This window comes from Loxodonta africana, chromosome 2 (assembly GCF_030014295.1).
Source record: "Loxodonta africana isolate mLoxAfr1 chromosome 2, mLoxAfr1.hap2, whole genome shotgun sequence".
Classification (NCBI taxonomy): domain Eukaryota; kingdom Metazoa; phylum Chordata; class Mammalia; order Proboscidea; family Elephantidae; genus Loxodonta; species Loxodonta africana.
The window spans coordinates 211,373,994-211,392,061 of record NC_087343.1 but is presented as its reverse complement, the minus strand read 5'-3'; the positions used below and the strand labels follow the sequence as shown (position 1 = coordinate 211,392,061).

Below are 18,068 nucleotides of genomic sequence, written 5' to 3'. Positions count from 1 at the left end.
CAAGTACTTATCTTTTGCCGAGAGCCCCGTTCTTCTCTGGTTCTGGAGGTGTGAGTAGGTTGTGCAGCCAGATGGTTCTCCCTGAGGAAACTGCAGCCGAATGCTTCCACCAGCCCACCACAGCTGCTCCCGGGAATAGTGCCTGAGGGTTCCCGGTGCTTCAGGTCCAGCAACTCCTCTCCGCTTTTGAACTGTCTCTCTCTCCCGCCACTCAGTCCATTTTCTTACTTTGCCTTTGATGTTCAAGGCTTCTAGCTTGTCATAAATGTAATCTTTTCACTTGATTTTTCAGGTCTTTTTTGTAAGAGGGCTCACCAGAAGCGTCTGACTACTCCGCCATCTTGGCCCCACTTCCAGCTGAACTTTGGATTTTTACTCACTTTTACCTAGTTATAGCTGTTCCATTCCTCAATAAAACTCTCTTTGGGTTTTACAGAATAAAGACTGACTTTTTTGTTTAACATTATAAATATGATAAACAGTAAACATCCTAAAATTATATAGTTTCAGACAATGGATATCAAAAGTACCCATTCCTTTATAATGGAAGAATAAAGAGGAACAAACCATCCTCATAATAGTTGAGCATTTAATATTTGCTGGAAACTGTGCAAAGAACACTGCATCTCACTTAAACCTCACAACAACCCTATGAGCTGGGTGTTACTATCATCTCCATTTTTCAGATGAGGATACTGCAGTGTTTTGAACTGGTTCTTATGGTTTAGTCATGGCCGAGGAAGCAAAACTGGAACAGATCTGAATTTTTAAAATTTGGGTGAACTGGAATGATAAATGGAATGGAAAAAATTACAGGTCAAGGTCCTGTTAGAAACCTTATCTTCCTCTTAGAAAAGAAGGGCAGCGTACATGTTGCATAGCAACCAAATCTCTTGCCCATAGGATTTTGAGCAGAGTCAGACACAGTCGTGCCCCACTCAAAAATGGTTGCTGGCCACGCGGCTTTGAATGTGTGTTGTTCTCCACAGTCTGCCAATAATCCAATCTCATGCATCAGGCTCCTGAAAGTGCTTACTATACCTCTTCTGAGTCTCCCTTTCTGGTTATCACCCTGGATCACTCAAATTGAAAAAAATTTGGGTCTGTTCCAGTTTTGTTTTGTTGCCATGACTGAACTGTTTGAACTGATTCAAGGCCCTGGGAAACTGGCTCAGAGGGGTGAAGTAAAGGCCAGATCCCAGACATCTGTAGTTCCAAAGCTCATACTCTGTCCACACTCACACTCCCTGTGTCCTGCCTCTCCTTTTCACACCCCCTCAAGCTAATCCAGGCTAGCAGCATCTCAGGGGCCCTGTGTGGCTCAAATGGTTAAGCACTGGACTACTTACAGAAAGGCTTGAAGTTGGAACTCATCCAGAGGCGCCTTGGAAGACAGGCCTGGTGATCTGCTTCGGAAAGGTCACAGCCCTACAGAACAGTTCTACTCTGCACACATGGAGTTGCCATAAGTCAATTGGGCAACCATCATCACCAACAACCAAACCAAAAATCAAACCCACTGCCAGCAATCTACTTGATTCTGACTCATAGTGACCCTATAGGACATAGCAGAACTGCCGCATAAGGTTTCCAAGGCTATAAATCTTTATGGAAGTAGACTGCTACACCTTTCTTCCATGGAGCAGCTAGTGGGTTCCACTGCCAACATTTTGGTTAGCAGCTGAGTGCCTTAACCACTGTACCACCAGGGCTCCTGTCTTAGTCATCTAGTGCTGCTGTAACAGAAATACCACAAGTGGATGTCTTTAACAAAGAGAAGTTTATGCTCTCATGGTCCAGTAAGCTAGAAGTCCAAATTCAGGGCGCTGGCTCCAGGGAAGGCTTTCTCTCTCTGTCAGCTCTGGAGGAAGGTCTTTGTGACACATCAGTCTTCCCTCCGTCTGGGAGCATCTCATTGCAAGAACCTCTGCTCCCGGCACTGCTTTCTTGGTGCTATGAGGTTCCCAACTCTCTGCTTTCTTCCCTTTCCTTTTATATCTTGTAAGATAATATAAAGTGGTGTAGGCCACACCCTTGGGAAACTCCTTTTACATTGGATCAGGGATGTGACCTGAACAAGTTTGTTACATCCCACCCTCATCCTCTTTAACTACAAGCAGAGATTATGATTTATAACACATAGGAAAATCACAGAATGAAGGACAACCACCAATACTGGGAATCATGGCCTAACCAAGTTGACACATATTTTGGGGGAATACAATGCAATCCATTACACTCCACCATGTGGCCCCCAAAAGTTCCTGTTCTTGCCACATGTAAAACATATTCACCTCATTATATCATAGCAAAAGTCTTAAATCAACTCCAATCCAAAGTCCAAATACTCCTCTTTATTTGTGAAATCTAGAATACAAGTTATTTGCTTCTAAAGTGCTATTGTTCAACAACCACAAGGTAGATATTTCCTTTACAATGGGAGAAATTGTAGGGAAAGAAGGCATAACAGGCACCAAGCAAGTCAGCAGAACACATTACATTACCCCTCAAGGCTTGAAAATAATCCTGTTCTCTGAGATAAAAAAAAAAAAAAAAAAAATTTTTTTTTTTTTTTTTCTGAGATCATTTACACAATAGCCCTGCCCTCCAGCCTCTAGGTTTTGGCCACCCTGTACGGATTCTGAGTGGGGGCCCCTCAGCCCTGGGCTTCAGCTCTACCTTCGAGGTCCACTGGGATGGCAACTCTGCTCCCTTGGCTGTAGGTGACCATTCTCCTAGACCATCTGCATGACAACTCCACCCTTTGAAACCCTAGAGGTCATGGCCATACCTTTTGAGACTGAGGCAGCTGGGTTTCCTGTGTTTCATGGCATCTCAGCCTCATGCCCACATCTACTTGCTGGGGCAAGTGTTCCAAAGCTCAGTAGCTCCACTGATAAGTGCCTGGAGGCATCCCACTCTGCCAGGAAGCTTCCTGCACACAGGCACTCAGCTCTCTCACTCCGTGTGTTGGCAAGCCTAGCTCTGCCAATAAGTGCCCAGAAGTACCACACTCTTGGTACCAAATTCTGCCTTAGTCATCAAAATGGTGGACAACCACACAATACTAGGAATCATGGGCAAACCAAGTTAACACACATTTTTGGGGGACACAGTTCAATCCTTGAGATTTCCTAACAATAAAAAAAACCAAACTAAACCCATTGCTGTCAAGTTGATTCCAACTCACAGTGACCTATCATATAGAGAACTACCTCATAGGGTTTCCAAGGAGCAGCTGGTGGATTCGAGCTGCCAACATTTTAGATAGCAGCCTGAGCTCTTAAACATGGCACCACCAGGGCTCCCAGCAACCCTATAACCAGTAACGGTGAAGTCTATTCTGACTCATAGCGAGCCTACAGGTCAGAGTAGAACTGCCCCATAGGGCTTCCAGGGAGCAGCTGATGAATTCCAACTGCTGACCTTCTGCTTGGCAGCCAATGCTCAACTACTAACCACTCAAAAAAACCTAACGGCTAAACCCAGTGTCGTCAACCACTAATATTATAAAACCCAGCGCCGTCAACCACTAAAACTAAAAAACTAAAAAAAAAAAACTAGGGGGTCCCAAAAGCGCTGGTCCCGCCTGCCCCGCCCTTCATGCCGGCCTGGCCCCACCCCTCACCCTTGCCCGGAAGACCCAGCCCCTTCTTCTCCAGGGTCACGCCCGGGTCACGCCCACGGCCCCGAGCCAGGTGCCTTCTCAAGCCCAGCGACTGGCCCCGCCCAGGCCCCGCCCACAGGCCTCGCTGTCGCTGCGGACGCGGCTCGTGCGTGGAGTCGCCATTTTGCTCTTAGAAACGCCGCCTGGGGACTCAGCGCTTTCTACCTTCGCCCGGGGAGGCTGCGGCGGGGCCGGGGCTGGGGTCGGGGCCAGGTAGGCGGGCGGGAGCCAGGGCTCCGGCGGCGGGCGGGCCGGGGTCCCGGCGACGGGAGGGGGGCGTCTTGCACCGAGGCCGCGGCCGGCTCCCGCAGCCGCCCCTCCCTCATGTGTTCTCCGCCGGCGTGGTTGGCGGGCCCGGAGGCGCCACGGGGTGCGCCCGTCCCGAGACGCGTTGTGGAGTCAAGCCTCAGTTATAGGACCCGTGGTTGGGCAGCTCAGACAACTAGCCTCAAACCAGCCCTCACGGATCCAGAATCTGACAGAGTCCCCGTTTTGCACTCGTTTGGCCTGGCTAGTCGTGACCATTTCTGTTAGCCTAAAAGGGTGTTTTTATACTATTCGGAACTTGGCCTAGCAGAGGTGGAGAGAGGAGCATAATGTCATTTTTAGGTCGTATTCTGCGTTAAAATGTTTTGCCCCGATGCATTACGTGAATAATAACAATTTTTTTCTTACGTTAATACGGGTGCAATTTGTGCTTAGCCTTTGCGAGCAATATGAAAATGCCGAAATGGGAATTCGGGGCGCTAGGAAGTGTGAGTTCTACCGTTTAACAAATTTAAATGCACAGACAACAATAATTCACCCACATTGTTGAGCCTCGGGTCTGAATTTATTTCCTCTCTGGTCTGTACCATTACTACCCAGTTGTGATTGGAGGAGACGTAGTTCCTTTCAGGCACTCTTGCACAGTGCTGAAGATTTGGTCTTATGTGTTCCATCTGTGTTCGGAGTTTTACTTAATTACCCCATTACGGAACCTTTTCATGTGTCCAGTATTCCTTTTTTTAATACACTTTCGACTTGACAGCGATGGGTTTGGTTTTGGGTTTTTTTTTTGCTGTGAGCATCACTGGGCATATAGCTTTTTCCTTCTTTCCTTGGGATAAATTCCCAGAAGTGGAAATACTGAGTTGAATTTATGCATCTCTTTTGTGACACATGATAGAAATGCCTTTCCAAGTATGGCATGTTTACAATGGACGTTTTTTGAAATAAGGATACTTGTGCATACGTTATTTGAGGTCCACACTCATTCTGTGGGATTCAGCCTGGGTCTCAAGTCAGTTTTGTGTGGTATTGAGACAGGCTGTGGCGCCTCCATTGAATGTAACTAACTACTACAAATCAGACTGAGGGCAAAATAAAGGTCTCTGCCACTTACAGGTCTTGCATCCTGGGGGAAGTTTCTTTATCTCTAAACCTCACTCTCCCCATTAAAATGGATTTAATTCTCACATCATTGGGTTGTCATAAGAGTTCAGAACACTCAGCACATTGCCTGGTGTGTTCTAAAATGGTCAGTAAATGTTACTTATAAGGAAGGGTTCTAATGCCAGAAGGAGCCAGGTGTGTGGGATCACAGAGGAGTGGAAGATTAATTTGAATTAGATTTTGTCCTTCAAATTCTCCTCAGTATTGACATACAGAAAGCAAATTTTCTTTGAGTGAGGTACATCTATAATAAAAATACGGTCCTTTATACTTTGTGATGCCTTTTAGTTTATAGGCTACTTTCAGTTCCAGTTATTAAATCATTGCAGTTATTGAGGTCAGGCTTTATTCAACAAGATTGTGCCAGGTGCCCTCTAGGCACTGGGGTACAGCTAAAAATATAATAGTAAAAGCGTCTCTGCTGTGCTGAGACTCTTTGTGTCCAGAAGGGACAGTTTGAAGCCCAGAGAGGCCAAGTGACTGACCCACAGCCTTGTAGCTAGTAAACCACCAAAGGCAAACCCAAGTCTTTCGCTCAGCATCTTTAGATAAGTGTTGAACTGAAACAGTGGATGCTTTTAGAGGGAAACTAACGGACATACTTTAATGCTGAGCCTTCCTCATCTGAAATAGAGGTGAATGGTTTTGAAATAACCACCAGCAAGTGATCTCTCTTGCTGTGGGCTCCATTCATCAGATGTAACAGATTCACAAATCTCATTCGAAGACGAGTGTGATTTGGTTTTTACAAGATGCTGAGATTCCTTGTAAAGAGTGTGTTATCGTCTATGTTATAAATAATTCTTAACACATTATAAATGTGCAAGCAACTGAAGTTTGGGGGAAAAACTGGAAATGTTATCTTGAGAATAGCCTTTAAAATTCACTTTTCTTGAAGCTTAGCAATTGGTAAAAAGCACAACCTGAATTTTCATCAGGTAGGAGAGAACTAAAAACAGCTAGAACACCCTGATGTTTGACTAGCTTGGGAATCCAGTTACTCACAGAACAGGATTATATTGATAACCATTTCCTTAGTCTCTGCAGACAAATGGACTGTCCTTCTCTAGCCCGCCTACTGCCATTTTAAGGGTGGTCTTAGGTTAGGGTTCCATTATAGCAGCCTAATATTTGAAGAACTGGAACTTGGGAGAGGATGGTCAGGGTGATGACTGGAATTTAAACTATGACAGACAAGGAAACACTCCAGAAAATTTGGAGAAGAGATTACACAGAGGCAAGGGACTCTTGAGGTAGGATGAGAGGGCTGTCCTGTATGAGAGGAGTTGGCTCTTTTCCCACAAATCTTCAAAGGAAGGAAAAGGACCAGTGGATGGAGGCTGCAGGGAGAGAAATCTCAGCATTTCCTAAGGAAGAATTTGGAATGGATGGGCCCTCAGAGGATTGTGGGCACCAGTCCCTGGGAGTGGTTCCTTGGCAGGGATGCTGGAGATGGGCTTCAAACAGGACTATGGACAGCAGGACCAAATTGCCTCTAAGATCTCCTACCCCTAAGGTACTTTATTCTAAGTGTCCCAAAAGTCCCTCCCCCGCCCCCCAAAAAAAGTCCTTTAAGGAGCTTCTTATTTCAAGGTTGACGGATATGAAAAGATGACAACCCCGTTAATATTACTGTACTTGTTGGGTAAATAACCAAAGTATTAGACGTTGACTGGTAATGCATGCTGGGCAATGTGGCAAGTGCTTTACAGAAATTATTTAACTTTACAGTAACCTTAGTCAGTCTTAACAGTTCTGTGAATGAAGGAACGCAGGCTAAGGGAGGTTAAGTAACTTAGGCAAGGACTCGCAGCAAGCTGAGGTAAAGTAGGAGCTAGGATGTAAGCATGAGCCTGACTCCAAAGTCTGTGTTTATGACAGGGGAGTGAGATTTGTTGTTGTTTTTGTTCCCAAACTAATAGCCTCTGTTCCTAAGCAGAGGCATATATTGGTTGAGAGACATCAAAAAGCCCTTCCAGCTGTAAGTATTGATGATTAAATATGTTATTTCTTTAGTTTGTATTGACTGCTCTGCCCTGTTCTCACTTGCTTGGCAGATCCCACACTGTGCTCTAAAGCGGGGCTCGGCAAGCTTTTTCAGAAAAGACCAGAGAGCAAGTGTTTTAGGATTTCTGGGCCACGTGGTCTCTGTTGCAACTACACAATGCTGCTGTTTTATCCCTGGGTAATCAGTAAACACATGAGCATGATTGTGGTCCAGTAAAACTTTATTTACAAAAACGGGACCTGGTTTGACCTGCGGGGTGGAGTTTTCAGTCCCCTGCTGATTTTGACTTTTTTTTTTTTTTTGCTGAAGAGGCACACCCTGGTGGACACCAGTGACCCGCCCTTGGTCTCACAGGGCTTTGGTTTCTGTTTGTAATGTGTTGGCGCAAGATAAATTCTGTTTTAGTCCCTATATTTCCCATTGTGAGACCTTGGATTGTCAGAGCTGAAACGCCCCTTAAGAGGCCATCTATGGGAAACATACTCTATTAAATAAAACGAAATAGGTCTGTATTTTCTAACATATATTGTTTCGTGGAGAAGGAAATTATAGATATGTATGATGTTACCTTTTTATGTTAGAAACATACCTTTTTTATATGTATTTTCTATGGGGGTCATATGTATGTGAATATAGAAGAGGCTTGACAGGGTCCGTGCCAAACTTATATGAACAGTTGTTTACTGGGAGGTGGGGAGGAGCCTGTGTTTGGGGGTGGTGATTTTAGCCCGAACTGTAATGTTTTGATTTTTTACAAGGAGAATGTTTTTGTGTGTTACTTGCATAGCTAAAATTAATAGTAACAGGAAAGTTGGCTAGGTTTCAGCCCTTTTGTGATCACCAATTTCCCCAGAGCCATGCCAGGAAAGCGCAGGAGTGAGGAAATTCAGTGGGCTTGCTGGGGAGGTGCCCTGTCCCCGCCGCCCGCTAGATAGCTGCTGCTGCACCTAGTCCAGCACTCTCACTGTGCGATAGAGGCGCTAAGCCCAGAGAGTGGCTTCTTTAGTCAGCCTTGTGTTCCAGTTGAGGAAAATGAAGATGACAAGGTCAGTTTTAGACATGACCCGGGCATCTGAGGGGCAGCTGGTAAACAGGTATTACAGGTAAAGCCGGGTATAGATGGGTCATTTATTCTTTGTTTAAGGATCAGTCAGTCCATGTCTTGCTAATGGCTCTGCCATTTTTTGTGTGTTAATCCAGGAGGAATTTTGTTGTCAGAGAATAAAAGGAGGTTGTCCGTAATTGACTTTAAGCAGCAGACAGTAAAATATTAAGTCTAGCCATCGGCTTCACTGAGCTCTTCAGCTCCGCCTTTCTTGTAAGTGTATCATTTATCAAGTGGTCATGAAAACTTTAAATCATGAAATACCATATTTCCATAAATTTAGAACTCTAAAGTGCAAGTGAACTTTCTATATATAACAGAAAAGATACAATTATGGTGAAAACTAATTTCTTTCAGCTCAAGTCATTTGGTAAAAAAAAATTTCAGTAATCTTCCACGTTAAATGGCTGTTCTTAATATATCTTGTATCCTTCTAGGCTCTGAGAATTGGAAAACCAAGAGGGCTTTGATGTTTTGTGTGGCATCATCTGAATTAGAAACCAAGATGAACATAACCAAAGGAGGCCTGGTGTTGTTTTCAGCGAATTCAAATTCATCATGTATGGAGCTTTCAAAGAAAATTGCTGAGTGAGTTATAATCTTACCGTTAAAATCTACGTCCTTCATGTGATGCTTTAAATTTGCTGATCGGATTAGCACTGATGGTTAAACTTGAAAACATACCTTCTGGTCAGTCTGTGTATCAGCTGTATATATTGAGGGCTAACCTTTTTGTTAAGTGTAACCACTTCTTACATGTTCACTTAGCAAATATTTATTCATTGTGTGCCAGGGATTGTGTTAGGTGTTACATTTGCAGAGAATTATTAGAGCGAAAAGAATAATGAAGTATATACTGAATGGAAACAGTTTATAGCTTATTGTTAAGTATAATTTTAGATATTTATTATTTATCGAACCCCTGCTATGTACTAGGCCTTAATCTAGTTGTTGGGGATCAGTAGTCAGTAAGCCAGTCAAGATCCTTCCTCCTTATGGAATTTATATTTTAGTAGGGAAGCCAGGCCCAGAAGTAAGTAAACAAAGTAAACAAGATAATTTCAGACGGTGGATAAAGGCTATGAAGAGGATAGTATGAAAGAAGTAATGGAGCAGACAAAGGCTTTAGCCTTTGAAATCGAGGGGGTGATATTTGAATTGAGAAACGTGAATGAGCGACCAATGAAATTCTGGGGGCAGAGCCGCCCAGGCAAAGGGAATAGCAGGTTCAAAGGCCCTGTGGTTTGGAGCAGTTGGTGTGTTTCAGGAACAGAGAGTGGGTTGAGTGCAGAGAGCACAGGGTAGATGGTCACTGAGGTAGGCAAAGCTAGACCACGTGGGCCTTGTTGGGTAGACCTGGGTAGGGGTGAGTGGGTTAAGTAATGAAGTGACATAAATTTAATGTTGACATTTTATCTAACTGTAAGAATTCCTTGATTTTTTAATCAATTTTTGAATCATCCTTAAATAGTAAAGATATTAGGTCTATTCTATTACCTTTTCAGCTTTTCCCCCCTTTTTCTTCTCTAGGCGGCTGGGGGTGGAGATGGGCAAAGTGCAGGTTTACCAGGAACCTAACAGAGGTGAGCTATCTTGGACATGTGTAATGTGGGTGTTTCGGTGGAATACGGCATATTGGCTCCATCCTTTATCCTCCACTGTTAAAATGGGGCCTGTGTGCACTGTTCGAGTACATGACTCAACTCAGTTGTCCACTTAGTTCTGTCACCAGGAAGTCAGGCAAAGTGGGGGAAAGTGGTGTTTTAGCTCCCACTGATACCCTGGTGGCGCAGTGGTTAAGGATCTGACTGCTAACTGAAAGATCAGCAGTTTGAACCTACCAGCTGCTCCCTGGGAGAAAGATGTGGCAGTCTTCTTCAGTGAAGATTACAGCCTTTAGAAACCGTATGGGGTGGTTCTACTCTGTCCTGTAGGGTACCTCTAAGTCAGAATCAACTCGACAGCAGTGGGTTAATACCTGTGAATCATATAATCCTGGGGCAAGTCACATCTCAGGGCTTGGGCTCCAGGTCTTAGACCTCACCCAACAAAAACTGCATGAATACACGAACCAGTCGGTCAGCAGAATGAAAACGTCAGATGAATTGTTGGTTGAATCTGTGCTGTCTTAGGATGAGTGAATCCTGTTTGGACACAGTTGTAGTTGGTTGTTATTCTTTGCCACCACCCAAGATGCATGAGTTAGACTCGTGAAATCTCGTTAGAAAATATTTTTTGCTAATTGATTTATGTCGTTACATAATAATCCCAAATTTAAAGAAATGTGTGTTATTTAGTCTTTGTAATTTCCCTGTAAATGGTGGATATTTGAAATTCCCCTAGCAATAGTGATGCCCTGCCTGTATGGGCTTGAGGGTCATACAGCCTTACCCATGCCAAGTTATTTAACCTTTCTAATAATGAGGGCTTTTTTGAGGATTAGATGGGATAATTTGTGTGCCTAACCCAGTTCTTGGCACATAGTAGGTGCTCAATAAATAACTAGTTCCCTTTCCTTTTCCACTGTAGGACTTTGTCAAGTACTTAAATATTAGAAAGGCTACAAGAGGCTCTGATAAAAAGACACAACTTTGCTCTTCCCCCTATTTATTTTTCTGTTATTGACTCTCCTCTTCCCTATCTCCCAAGATTCCCGATGTGGCTCCAGTAGGGAAAAAATATTTTAATATTTGAAGAGAACATGCAGAGAGAGTTTGGAGAAGATTCTGCCTCTAAAGGGAATTGGATGAGGCCCTTTGTCTGGAGTCTGGAAGGGGGGAAAGGAGAGAACTAGCAGTGTTAAGACTCAGGAGGAGCTTGGTCCACCTTCCAGGTGTGTGAATGAGGGAGAGACAATACTTGGTATCTCTTGGGAAGGAAGGTGGGAACTAACATTTGTTGATTTGTTACTGTTACCAGCTTCTGAAAAAAACTGAGTTCAGGGATGATGTTAGGTAAGAAGGCCCCAGAGGTAGCAGAGTCAGTATTGGAATACAGTCTCTCTGATGCTAAAGCTCATTTGCTTTCCAGCTCTCCATATTCCTTTGTAAACACTCATTAGATTTTTTCCAACATTGCGAAAATGTTCAAACATATAAAAAAGTTGAAAGAACAGTTCAGGGAAACCCATGTGTATACCTATCACCTAGCTTTAACAGCTAACATTTTGTCTTATGAATATGTATACGTGGGACCATTTGAAAGTAAGTTGCAGACGTTAAGGCACTTAACCCTTGAACACACATCTCCTAAAAATAAGGACTTTCTCATATTTAAATACCATTATCATATTAAAAAAATTAACTGATTCTCTAACCATCTAATATTTAGTCTATATTCACATGTCCCTAGTTCTAAAGAGTCTTTTATAGCTTCTTTTTTTTGCTCCAGCCAGGACTCATTGTTCAGCTAATGGGTTTGTTATATCTCTTTAGTGTCTTCTAATCTAGAACAGTCCTAGCATCTTTTCTTTTATCTTCCCATGACATCGACTTTTCAAAAAGGTTCCTTGTAGAATGTTCTGTTCTGAATTTGTCTGTTTCCTTCTGGCTGATCACAAATGTTTTGAGAGAAGGGATATTGGATTTTACTTATCTTTGCTCTCATAACATGTAACATTTTATGCTACGGTCTCAGTAACTGCTGGTTGATCGAATGAGTGTTTTTTTTGTTACGTGCCATTGAGTCACTTCCAACTTAAAATGATCCTGTGTACAACAAAACAAAACACTGCTTGGTCCTGCACCATCCTCACAATCATTGCTATGTTTGAGTCCACCGTTGCGGTCACTGTGTCAGTCCATCTCATTGACAGTCTTCCTCTTTATCGCTGACTCTCTACTTTACCAAGCTCGATGTCTGTCACGGATTAAATTGTGTCCCCCCAGAATATCTGTCAATTTGGCTAGGTTGTGATTCCCAGTATTGTATGATTATCTACCATTTTGTTATCTGATGTGATTTCCCTATGTGTTGTAAATCATATCAGTATGTAATGACATGGATTAGTGGCAGTTATGTTGATGAGATCTACAAGATTAGATAGTGTCTTAAGTCAGTCTCTTTTGAGATATAAAAGAGAGAAGCGAGCAGAAAGACAGGGGACCTCATACCACCAAGAAAACAGTGCCAGGAGCAGAGCGCATCCTTTGGATGTGAGGTTCCTGTGCAGAGAAGCTTCTAGACCATGGGAAGATTGATGACAAGGACCCTCCATTGACAGAGAGAAGAAAGCCTTCCCCTAGAGCTGGTGCCCTGAATTTGGACTTTTAGCCTGCTTGACTGTGAGAGAATAAATTTCTGTTTGTTAAAGCCATCCACTTGTGGTATTTCTGTTATAGCAGCACTAGATGACTGTGACAATGTCCTGGTCCCTCCTGATAAGATGTCCAAAGTATATAAGACGAAGTCTCACCATCCTTACTTTCAAGGAGCACTCTGGCTATATTTCTTCAAAGACAGACTTGTTTGTTTTTCTAGCAGTCCATTGTCTATTCAGTATTCTTTGCCAACACCATAATTCAGAGGCATCAGTTCTTCTTTGATCTTCTCTATTCATTGTCCAGCTTTTGCATGCATATGAGGCAATTCAAAAATACCATGGCTTAACTCAGGCGCACCTTAGTCCTCATGACATGTTTGCTTTTTAACACTTTAAAGAGGCCTTTGCAGCAGATTTGTCCAGTGTAGTATGCTGTTTGATTCCTTGACTGCTGCTTCCTGGGCATTGATTATGGATCCAAGTAAAATGAAATCCTTGACAACTTCAATATTTTCTCTTTATCATGATGTTGCTTATTGATCCAGTTATGAGAATTTCTGTTTTATGTTGAAATTAATCCATACTGAAGGCTGTAGTCTTCGATCTTTGTCAGTAAGTGCTTCGAGCCCTCTTAGCTTTCAGTAAGCAAGGTTGTGTCATCTGCATATTGCAGATCTTAGTGAGTCTTCCTCCTGATGCCATGCTCTTCTTCATATAGTCCAGCTTCTTGAATTACTTGCTCAGCATACAGACTGAATAACTCTGGTGAGAGAATACAACCCTGACACACACTTTTGAAACCATGCAGTACCCCTCGTTCTGTTTGAAAAGCTGCCTCTTTGTCTATGTACAGGTTCTGCATGAGCACAATTAAGTGTTCTGTAATTCCCATTCTTCACAGTGTTATCCATAATTTGATCCACAGTCATATGCTTTTGCATAGTTAATAAAACACAGGTAAACATCTTTCTGGTATTTTCTGTTTTCAGCCAAGATGCATCTAATATCAGCAATGATATTCCTTGTTCCATGTCCTCTTCTGAATCTGAGCATATGATAAATGAGTATATGATTTCTTATGAAGACAGTGCTTAGAGTGGTATAAATTACAGCATTCACTGCTTATATACAAGGAGTGAGAAGGGTAGATTTACTAGTTTTAAATCAGAAATATAATTTCCTCTTAAGGATATCTTTTGACTAAACACATTTGAAAAGTATGATTAATGGCAATATATTTATCCTTTTAGTGTATAAAGCCTTTCAACTTACGTAACAGTTCTGGTTTCCATATTTTATAACTTTAAGGAATAATGCAGATTTTTTGTGTATTTTCAAAAATTAAATTATATACCTTCCCCATCCTTCCTCCCTTTTTTCATTTTCATGCCAGAAACAAGAGTACAGATTCAAGAGTCTGTGAGGGGAAAAGACGTTTTCATCATCCAAACCGTTTCAAAGTGAGTACTGCGCAGCAGGAGTGCTGCAACTTTCAGGTCTCTGTTGGGCAAGTGTTCAGAACAGTAAGAGTTGGCTAGGCAGCAAGAATTTGGGGAGTTTTAAAATTGGTATATCCTACTCTGCTAATTTCTGTGATGTAACTGTGACTTTGCTGTGTTCTTTTGGTGTTTCAGGTGAATAGATGTAACCAACTGTTGGAGTGTAGGCTCTTGATTATGATAAAACCCATTGCCGTCGAGTCGATTCTGACCCATGAAGATCCTATAGGACAGAGTAGAACTGCCCTATAGGACAGAGTAGAACTGCCCCGTAGGGTTTCCAAGGAGTGGCTGGTAGATTCGAACTGCCAACCTTTTGGGTAACAGCCAAGCACTTAACTACCATGCCATCAGGGCCCCAGCCCTGATTATTATAGAACCCATTAAAAATTTTTTAGTAATTAATAGCCAGAAGTTTGTGAAACTTGCAGGGAAGCTCTTAAAAAAACAAGAAAGAAATGGTTTGCTTACTTGAGGCTCTCAAAGCTCTTACTGTAGATAGTTTTAAAATGACCACCACTCATTATTTTGTATATTAAACGAGCTGAGAAAAGATAATAAAAAAATGTGCTGAAGGAGTATGTACTCCTGTCTGGTGTGACATTTGGTGTGCCTGTGTTCTGGAAATGGTTTAAGTCATCAATATGTAACCTGGCTCTAGAAGATAATGTGCAGTGAAGTGCTCTGTGCCACTCTTCAATCAGGCACCATTCTGAAAGGAAGTGTGACCACCTGGATCCCATTCTTCCATTGTGTGTTTGTGCACAAGTGCTCCCAAATGCCTTTGTACATGAAAGTTCTTCACACAGAGCCAATTTTTAATGATGTTTAGAAATCAGTCTGTTTTTATAATGAATAATTTTTTAGCTTAGGAATTTTGGGAAAATTGCTGCATGCTGAATTTGTGTTTATGTATACATAACATATATACATAACAAAGAAGGGGAAGAAGAATCATATTTCAGGGAAATTTTGTCTGAATTTTGAACATCTCTGTCCTGTCCTTTGACTCAGCAGGATGTAGTCTCCAACTACCTGACTATACTAGGAGATTGCTTGCCACCCCTGCCTGCCACTCTCTCCTTTCCTAGGCCTGCCACAGGGCCAGAGTGCTAGTAGAGAAGTCACCTGTGCCCATACCTTACCCTTCACCCTTCCATTGTCTTGTACAGAAGGTGCGGGCCACAGAACATGTTATGTTCCTCTGGCTTCTGGGTTTCTGCACAGACAAATGTGATTCCATTAGGGAGGCAGGGCCAAGATCGCAGGGTAGCCAGATGGTTCCAGTGGTCCCTCTTACAACAAAGACCCCCCCGCCAAAAAAGTGAATTGATTATATATATATGACAAGCTAGGAGCCCTGGACATCAAAGGAAAAGTTAGGGAATCAGACTGAGCAGCAGGAGGAGGGAGAGGCAGTTCAGAAGCGGCGAGGAGTTGCTGAACCTGACTTGGCGGGAACCGATCCCCTGGTGCGACTGTGGTGGGGCTGGTGGCAGCATTTGGGATGGGGTTTCCTCAGGGAGAGACAGCGAGCTGCACAGTCTCCTCACGCTTCCAAAATCAGTGAAGGATAGTGCTCTTGATAAAAGATAAATACTTGTGTCTGATTTACTGCACTCCCAGCCCCCAAGCCAGCTTCAGTGGCTGTCGATTTCCCTGGGCCTGACATAGTGGTTAAGAGCTACAGCTGCTAACCAAAACCTTGGCAGTTCAAATCCACTAGGCGCTCCTTGGAAACTCTATGGGACAGTTCTACTCTGTCCTATAGGGTCACTATGAGTCGGAATCAACTTGATGGCAGTGGGTTTGGTTTTGAGATAGGTCCTGCTGCACCTCCTTAACCATTCTCCCTGCCTTGGAGAAGGAACAAATTAAAAAATGGGGGAAAAAATAATCTGCTGGCTCCTCTAAGCTGAGAACTCAGGGCAGAAGCGGCTCCTGTCCAGGCACAAATGGTCCATGGGCTTTGAATGCCTTTCACCCATGCATGGTCCTCTTTGGGCCCATCTCAGGAGCTCAAGCCCTTGTTGCCTGAGGTTGCCTTCAACTGTTTCTGCTGTGTGGTGGAGAGGTGGGTTTTTGACGTTTGACACCACTCTGCCTCTTAAGCAGGGTCCTCACCTACCCACATCGGGCCTGAGGACTGGTGGCTCTGCCCGCGTCACCTACCCACTCGCGACGGGTCCAAGGATAAGTGGTACCTCCCAGTCCTTATAGCCAAAAGCATTGGGTGCCCATGGTCTAGTTGCAGAATCCACCCACCTGTGCGCCTTAGGGAACAGGGATGCAGTTTCCTCACAGACACTTGGGGGATGGTTGTCACCCCCTTGCCTTGATCGCAGTGTGACCCCCTGCTGCAGCCAGATACCTGTGCCTACACCAATCACCCCGCCCCCTAAGATTAGGGCAGAGCATGCACCACACTTGGTGACCAGCTACCTGGGCACCTCAGCTGAATCCATACAAGAAAAGTGAATGGACGCCTAGGCTCATATACCTTGTAACAGCTCTAGCCATCTAGTGACAGGATGTTAGAGCTTCAAAGGTGCAAATAATCAAGCTAGCTCACTCAGCAGCCTATATGGGCATATCAAAACAAGCAAAAAGCTAGGGCACAGTAAGCAAACAAATTAATACAATAACTTATAGGTGGCTCAAAGACAGCAGTCAGTATCAAATCACATAAAGAAGCAGACCATGATCGTTTCAACAAGCTCCCAAAACAAAAAAATTAAGGATAAAGAGGTATTCCTGGAATTACCAGAGGTAGAATACAAAAGAATAATACACAGAACTCTTCAAGAGATCTGGAAGGAGTTCGGGCAAAATGCAGAACAAGCCAATGAACACACAGGTAAAGCAGTCGAGGAGATTAGTCAACAGCATAATGAAAAATGTAGTAGGCTACAATGAATCCATAGAGAGACAGCAATCAGAAATTCAGAAGATAAACAATAAAATTTCAGAATTAGACAACTGAATAGGAAGTCAAAGGAGCAGAATTGAGGAAATGGAAGTCAGAATCAGTGAGATTGAAGATAAAACACTTGACACCAATATAGTCGAAGAAAACTCAGATAAAAGAATTAAAAAAAATGAAGAAACCCTAAGAATCATGTGGGGCTCTATCACAAGAAATAACCTGTGAGTGATTGGAGTACCAGAACAGGGAGAGGGAGAGCAGAAAATACAGAGAGAATTGTTGAAGATTTGTTGGCAGAAAACTTCCCTGATGTCGTGAAAGATGAGAACGTATCTATCCAAGATGCTCATTGAAGGCCACATAAGATAAAACCTGAAAGAAAGTCACCGAGACATATTATAATTAAATTTGCCAAAACCAAAGATAAAGAGAGAATTTTAAGAGTGGCTAGGGATAAACAAAAAGTTGCCTACAAAGGAAAGTCAATAAGAATAAACTTCGACTACTGGGCAGAAACCATTCAAACAAGAAGGCAATGGGATGATATAAATAAAGCATTGAAAAAAAACTTACCAGTCAAGAATCATATATCCAGCAAAACTGTCTCTTAAATGTGAAGGTGAAATTAGGACATTTCCAGATAAATAGAAGTTTAGAGAATTTGAAAAAACCAAACTAAAACTACAAGAAATACTAAAGGGAGTTCTCTGGTTAGAAAAATCAGTAACATCAGATACCAACCCAAGACTAGAACACAGGACAGAGCAACCAGATAACAACCCAGACAGGGAAATCACAAAAATAAATCAAGATAAAAAAATACTCAGAACAGGGAAACAATGATGTCATTATATAAAAGATGGCAATATTAAATAAAAAAAGAGGTATTAAAAATATAGTCATAGATCTTTCATATGGAGAGGAAGTCAAGGTCATAGAACCTGTTGCCATGGAGTTAATTCCAGCTCATAGCAACCCTATAGGGCATAGGATTTCCAGGGAGCACCCAGTGGATTTGAACCGCCCACTTTTTGGTTAGCAGCCATAGCTCTTAACCACTACGCCACCAGGGTTTCCCAAGGCGATATGGAGAGAGAAAATTTTGGCTTAAACTTACAAAGATAGGGGTAAATATTAAGATAACCACAAAGGAGACTAACAGCCCTAC

At 42.9% G+C, this 18,068-nt stretch overlaps 1 protein-coding gene across 7 annotated transcripts in view; it reads left to right on the top strand.

Moving 5' to 3' along the window:
• Positions 1 to 3,775: 3,775 nt before the first annotated feature.
• The window catches only part of PRPSAP2 (phosphoribosyl pyrophosphate synthetase associated protein 2), a 70,575-nt gene continuing 56,282 nt past the window's right edge, over positions 3,776 to 18,068 (top strand). The window contains exons 1-5 of one of the 7 annotated variants that reach the window (XM_064279370.1): positions 3,980 to 6,617; positions 8,310 to 8,427; positions 8,652 to 8,802; positions 9,745 to 9,797; positions 13,869 to 13,935. In XM_064279370.1, the coding sequence (XP_064135440.1) occupies positions 8,684 to 8,802; positions 9,745 to 9,797; positions 13,869 to 13,935 (239 nt within the window). In that variant the 5' untranslated portion in view covers positions 3,980 to 6,617; positions 8,310 to 8,427; positions 8,652 to 8,683. Of the gene's footprint in view, positions 3,881 to 3,979; positions 6,618 to 6,646; positions 8,428 to 8,651; positions 8,803 to 9,744; positions 9,798 to 10,911; positions 11,048 to 13,868; positions 13,936 to 18,068 lie in introns of those variants that run through there. The other 6 variants (XM_064279369.1, XM_064279371.1, XM_064279372.1 and 3 more) reach the window with 6 other exon arrangements.